General features: G+C 33.4%; 1 protein-coding gene across 1 annotated transcript in view; it reads left to right on the forward strand.

Annotated features, from left to right (window-relative positions):
• The window catches only part of LOC106104440, an 11,893-nt gene that overhangs the window by 3,603 nt on the left and 1,122 nt on the right, over positions 1-7,168 (forward strand). Inside the window, exons 4-9 of the mRNA XM_013284873.1 lie at positions 369-466; positions 1,436-1,499; positions 2,681-2,894; positions 3,433-3,555; positions 4,949-5,110; positions 7,117-7,166. Of these exons, the coding sequence (XP_013140327.1) occupies positions 369-466; positions 1,436-1,499; positions 2,681-2,894; positions 3,433-3,555; positions 4,949-5,110; positions 7,117-7,166 (711 nt within the window). The remainder of the gene's footprint in view (positions 1-368; positions 467-1,435; positions 1,500-2,680; positions 2,895-3,432; positions 3,556-4,948; positions 5,111-7,116; positions 7,167-7,168) is intronic.

Genomic DNA, 7,168 nt, shown 5'->3' on the forward strand with positions numbered 1-7,168 from the left:
TCCTTGATGGCAATAACTTATGGTCTCTTTCCCACATTAGTATTTTTATCCAAAATTAAGTAACCCCTTAAGTTTATTTGTGTGAAAATATGTAGCCTAAAGCGTGACGTAAGTGTATGTCTTTTTATTAAAAAAAGAATTATTTAAAAATATGGAGTAATTGCTGACATCTTAGGCAACAAAGTGTGTGTTTACGCTTTATTATATTAGTATAGAGAAAGATATTTTTACTTTTAATATTAGTAAATAGTTTCTTATAGTATTGTTTTGCATTTGTTGTCTGATTTATCGGTTTTGTGTTTCTTTTTTATATAATTGTGTGATTATATTAGCTGTTCTTTACTATATTATAATTTTTATTATTCAAGTTGCTGGGGACATCATATTCCTAAGGAGGGCCAAGTTGAACCTAAGCAAGGGATACAAGTGGAACCGGCTGTTCCCAGAGTACATGAAATGCAGTTTTGTAAGTTGGAATCTAGTTTCTTAGCGTTATACCAGTATTTTTGACCGACTTCCCAAAAGAAGGAGGTACTCAATTCGTCTGTATGGCTTTTTTTATTTTTTTTTTTTAAATGTTAAATTATTCGTTAATTTACTAATATTTCCTTTAACCATTCTAACTTTTTTTATCATACTAATATTATAAATGCGAAAGTTTAGATGGATGGATGTTTGTTAGCGTTTGTAGCCTAAACGGCTGAACGGATTTCGATGAAATTTGGTATAGATGTAGAGGATAGTCTGGAAGAACACATAGGCCACCTATTTTTGTTTTTTGAATTCCACGCAGACGGAGTCGCGGGCGGGAGCTTATATGTTATAAGGTGGCAAACTTGCGTTGACTGAATCCGCCAAAATAGCGAAACGACTGCCCATAGACATCTGCAGATGCGTTGTCTACCCTTAATCGACGGAGGAGACGCACATAAAGAAGATATTTCCTCTTCTATGCGTTTGCTCTACCGTCAAATCCACGTTCCCTTTCCATCCTTTTCTTATATATTCGTATATTTCTTGTAACTGTACTAGCTTTCGCCCCCACTCCGTTCGCTTTGTGTGTAAAGAGAGTATCCTATGTGTTCTTCCAGACTATCCCCTATGTCTGTGCCATATTTCATCCATACCGTTCAGCCGTTTAGACTACAAACCCTAACAAACATCCATCCATCCATCCATCCATTCAGCCATCCATCCATCCATCCATCCATCCATCCAAACTTTCGCATTTATAATATTAGTATGACTAGCTTTCGCCTGCGACTTCATCCGCGTGAAATTGAAAAAAATCAAAAGTAAGTACCCTATGTGTTCTTCCAGACTATCCTCTACATCTATACCAAATTTCATTGAAATCCGTTCAGCAGTTTAGGCTACAAACTCTAACAAACATCCATCTAAACTTTCGCATTTTAATGTGTTTAAATATTTTTAGGTGCAAGAAATCCTTTTAGAAGACAACACGCATTATTTCATATCCAAGCGAGACAATTACCAAGGTAAGGATATTGTTTTCATTAAACTAGTGCTCGCCCGCGACTTTATTTAAGTTTATTTCATTACAAGCGTTCTAGTATTGTTGCTTTTTTTTATATTTTTTTGACAATAAAAAAATTAAAATTAAGGTAATACAAGTTTATGTGATTTTTAGCTTCTTTAACCCGGTAATGCATTATTTTTTTCGTTTTAAATATGTACCATAAATTGAACATAGATTAAGAAAAAAAAAGAAAAAAATGTTTTTTTTTTTCAAAATAGTCTATTGCGTAAAGATTGATGTATGCATCATCATGCATTTAAGAGTTAAGTGTTCTGGTTCTAACTAGGGTTGTAACGGAACTCAGCTTCCGAATCCGCAAGTGCGGAACTTCCGCGAGAAATGATAACTCCGCATCCGCTTCCGTTATTTCTTATGCGGAGTTATAACAGAGGTTAATTTACGTCTTTAAAGTGAGTGGGGCGATTAGATATCGTTTTTGCGGGGGCGTGATGTCAAGTAACTATAATTGTTATACATTATACGAGTATTTGCATAATAAACTGTATCTTGTAATTTTGTGCAAATCTGTATTTTAAATCATCAATCGTAATTTTCCTTTTTATTTCTTTAATAAATCGCAATTAATATTTTATTATTGACCTCTTTCGCTTCCGTTAAGTACCGCTTCAGCAGAGGTTAAATCCTTCGTATTTGCATCCGTTAAAAGTCCTCCGTTACAACACTAGTTCTAACTATAAAAAAGACTTTTGATGTTTAATGTTTAAAGAGTTTTATTCCCAAAAAGACATATACAGTCACTTACATGAGAATTTACATTTACAATATGTTGATTGTCGCCTATGTTCTTTTTATATAAATTTTGTACAATTTTCTAATATATGTTTTGTTAACATTACTTTAAACATATTAAGTGAATCCGCATTTTTAATGGAGGATGGCAATCTGTTAAAAAGTTGTGCTCCTTCGAAATTGATATTTTTTACGCCATAGTTGGTACTTTGGGCAGAACAAGTAAACTTGCTCTCCGGTTACTACGTTTATTAATATGCGATATTTTTGCAAAAGATATGTTAGTGTTAATTTGTTTTATTATGATTTTTCTAATGATGATGCATGCTTTTAAATTTGCATTTAAATCTGCTTTTAAATTGTTTTTTTTTAACTATACATTTCTACCAGGGTGGTAAGTACTCCAGCATGGCCTGATGAGCCTAAGAAGGAGGCCTGGGAGTTGGTGGCTAAGGATTTCATACCATCTGATGAGAATCAGGAGACGGGGACCTGTACCGGACCTAGGTTCACATTCACAGCGCCTATGTTCCTAAAACTGATAGAAAAGTGTCCTAACCTAACAACGCTGGTGTTGGAATACTGTAATCTGAATTGCAAGACAGTAAGTGCGATTTCTTGTTAATTTTTTAGTGTTTGTTGGTTTTTTTGTGTTTTTTTTTTTGTAACAGCCTATATCTTAAAGTATTGGATATATTTAGATAAATAATGTGTCGTTAGATTCGTCTTCTTCTCCAGAGTGTTATAGAGTATAATAATGACACTAAATATTTACAATTTGGATTTGAAATTAAAAAAATAGTGAAAAAACCATGATTTTATGAGATGATTCAAATGTTAGAAATGCGTTTTCTTCACCGTCCTTCCCATCCTATCCTCTTAAGATAAGGGTGGAAAGGGAAAGGGACTGAAATTAGGACTCCGGCACCACACTCATCAGACTGTAGGAATTGCTTCCACTTCACGCCTGTCTATGTCGTGGTAATATAGAGCCCTGCAGTGCGAAGATGTTAAAGCGGACTCTACCACTGTAATATTGTGATTACATGAGATTTGACTCGACCCCCTCCCCCTTTTACAGCTCACGTAATTATGGACCCCCCAAATGTCTACCACTTTTTAATTATTTCAACTATTTTCAGATACATTTAAGTCAATTATCCTCAACTTTGAAGACACTTTCTTTAAAAGGCTTGAAATGTTTTAATTTCTTAGTGGACAGATCGTTTTTATTTAAATTACAAGACGCTTTGCCCAATTTAGAGGTGAGTAGAGAATGTTATAAAAAAGTTGGTATGTCTGTTTTGTTTCTGCTGTTGATTGTATATGTAGAGGATAGTGTGGAGAATAGGCTAGTTTTGTTTTTTAAAAAAAACTTCAATTGCGAATGTCAAAATTCAAATGCCTTTGACATTGGATAACAATTACCGTTAGCAATCTTGCTTCTTTGATTCTTGTAGTTTTTTCCCTTTCTCGCATGATTTTTTTAACTTATTTACCCCCTAAGTTTAATAGCGTAATAATATATAGCCTAAAGCGTGAAGTAAGTGTAGGGCTTTTAATTAAAAAAAGAATTATCCTAAAATATGCTGTGATTGCTGACATCTTAGGCAACAAAGAAGTGTGTGTTTACGCTTTATTATAATAGTATAAACTAGCTTTCGCCCTCGACTTTCGCGTGGAATTAAAAAAACAAAAGTCCTATATGTTCAGACTATCCTCTACATGTATGACAATCATCAGATTCCAGCAGTTTAGTATACAAACTCCAACATCCATCCATCCATTCTTCGCATTTATAATATTACTAAGATATGCTGTAATTGCTGATATACTAAATAACTAAATGTTTCGCTTTATTATATTACTAGCTTTTGCCCGCGATTCCGTCCGCGTGGAATTAAAAAAAAATAGTCTATGTGTTCTTCCAGACTTTCCTCTACATCTATACCAAATTTCATCGAAATCGGTTCAGCAGTTTAGGCTACACTTTAACAAACATCCATCTAAACTTTCGCATTTATAATATTAGTAAGATAATGTGTCTAAATAACATAGATTAGTTTGACAATTCATTTGACAATTAGGGATGGGTTGTGTGAATTAAGTCATGAATCTTATCGTTTTCGATTTTTATTCATATAGAAGTTGGAATCGATAGATTCATAATTACAACTTATGAATTAAAAAAACACTGTTTTCTAAAATTAATAATGACCTACAGAACCATTATAAACAAAGAGAGTAAATAAATGTTTATTACTACAGCCGTACATAATAGAATTGGATTTTGCTATTATTTCTGTCATCGCTAAATTCTCTACACTATAATCAATACTAGAATTGTCCTCTAAATTAGTTAAGAAAATAATAATTTTAGTTGAGTTTGATAATTTAAACCGAATATCGATAGTTGCTAATTGTCCGCTGCGTGTTTCGTCACTACGATACCTGTCTAAGTACGGTTTCCTTCATACAAATTGAATTCGATACTTCATACGTCATTTATCAAACTAATCTATCTTATTTAGACACTATAGTAAGATGCTGTAATTGCTGACATGTTACAGAACTAAACGTGTTTACGCTTTATTATATTAGTATAGATAGTGCTTACGTCTAATTTTTTTCACATATATATAAAAAAATGTATTTCAGACGTTGGATTTGAGTGAATGTGATTGGTTGGATCCGTCGTCTTTTTTACCTTTGAGTAAATTGAATTCTCTGACTCGACTACGTTTGTGCAACTGTCCTCGTCTGTCGGAGTTCGTCGCGTATAGCTCTTTAGCAACGAGATATGGGTTTAGAGTTTTACAGGTAAATATATGTTTTTTTATTGATTTTTTTGTATCATTTATGTTTGGTTGATTTTAAAAAAATAATAATGAAATTTCGGTAAAAAATCATATTGTGTTGAAAAAAATTTTTTTTTAAGATTTTTCATAGTAATAGTTTTTTTTTTAAGATTAAATTTCCGTATTAAATCATGTTGTGTTGAAAAAAAAAATTCTTATAAGATTTTTTTATAGTAATAGTTTTTTTTTTACGATTAAATTTCCGTATTAAATCATATTGTGTTGAAAAAAAAAATTTTAAAAGACTTTTTTATAGTAATAGTTTTTTTATGATTAACTTTCCGTATTAAATCATATTGTGTTGAAAAAAAATTTTTTTTAGATTTTTTTATAGTAATAGAATGCATTTTTTTGTTAATTTTTTTGTGTAAATTAAAGACATTTAAATAATTAGATGGTGGATATATTTTTCACAGGTACTTTCTCTGAAAGGTAGTTGTTCAAATTTAGTGTCTCGTGTTGTATTGACATGGAAAACATTTTTCAACCAGTGGTAGTGCCCGCTTTAACATGTTAGCACTGCAGGGCTCGCCCCCAATACCACGACCACACAGACAGGCGTGAAGTGAAATCAATTCCGTGTACAGTCTGATGAGTGTGGTGCCGGAGGTCTCATTTAAGTCCCTTTATCTTTACCTTTTCTTATAAGGAGAGGATGGGAAGGGAAAGTGGATTTAACGGAGGAGATACATAGGAAGGGGAGATATCCTCTTCATGTGCGTCTCCTCTGTCGTATAAGGGTAGGCAACGTTGCAATTGCGGATGTCTATGGGCAGTCGCTTCGCCATTTTGTCGGATTCAGGTGGCCGCTTGCTCGTTTGCCACCTTATGTTATAAAAAAAAATTACTAAATTATAAGCTCCATCTAAATCCAATAAACTACCTTTCAAAGAAGTTACCAGTAAAAAATGTTTATATTTTTCGACATTTTTTTGTCCAATTGACAAGCAAAAGGTTAGTGTGTGGACATGTTATGCGACAAAACGATGGGGACATAAACCAGAAAGTGTTAAGAATGAAATTGGATGACAAAGGATGAGAAAGACCGAAGAAAGTATGTATTGTGTGAAAGAGGATATGCTTAAGAAAGGAGTGTATTCAGGTATGACGGCTGATAGAGATGTATGGAAGAGCAGCACATACTGTGCCGACCCTCCGTAAGGGATAAGGGCAAGTTGATGATGACATTTTTTTGTCAAGAGAAATAAGATTTATTCTCAAGCGTCATTCGACTATTATATCTTAGCTAGTAGAGAGCTTAGTTGGAATGGTTAAAGGAAATATTAGTAAACTAGTTGTTCCCGTGCGGCTTCATCCGCATGAAATTGTAAAATTTTTTTTTTATTGTTTACATTTGTCAAATTATCAATAGCAAATGTCAAAATGACATTACATGACAAACTTAGCAATTTTGCTTCCTTGATTTTGGCAGCACTTTATGGTCTCTTTCCCACATTAAGTTTTTTATCCAAAATATTGACCCCCTAAGTTTAATGACGTGAAAATATATAGCCTAAAGCGTGACGTAAGTGTAGGACTTTTTAATAAAAAAAAAATATTCAAAAATATGTTGTAATTGACATCTTAGGCAACAAAGAAGTGTGTGTTTACGCTTTATTATAATAGTACTAGCTTTCGCCCGCGACTCCGTCGGCGTTGAATTAAAAAAAATGAAAGTGAGTAGCCTATGTGTTCTTCCAGACTATCCTCTACGTCTATGCCAAATTTCATCGAAATCCGTTCAGCAGTTTAGGCTACAAACTCTAACAAACATCCATCCATCCATCCATCCATCCATCCATCCATCCATCCATCCATCCATCCATCCATCCAACCATCCATCCACCCATCCAACCATCCATCCATCCATCCATCTAAACTTTCGCATTAATAATATTAGTAAGATTTATGATATTAGTAAGAAGTAAGATTAGTAAGATAGATATATAAGGAGAGCAAATGACATAGGAATTAGATCTGCGAGGTTCTCCAGTGAGTGACTCCGAGGTGTCCTCGTTGT

The sequence above is a fragment of the Papilio polytes genome, unplaced genomic scaffold, assembly GCF_000836215.1.
Source record: "Papilio polytes unplaced genomic scaffold, Ppol_1.0 DF824493.1, whole genome shotgun sequence".
In the NCBI taxonomy this organism is placed as follows: Eukaryota; Metazoa; Arthropoda; class Insecta; order Lepidoptera; family Papilionidae; genus Papilio; species Papilio polytes.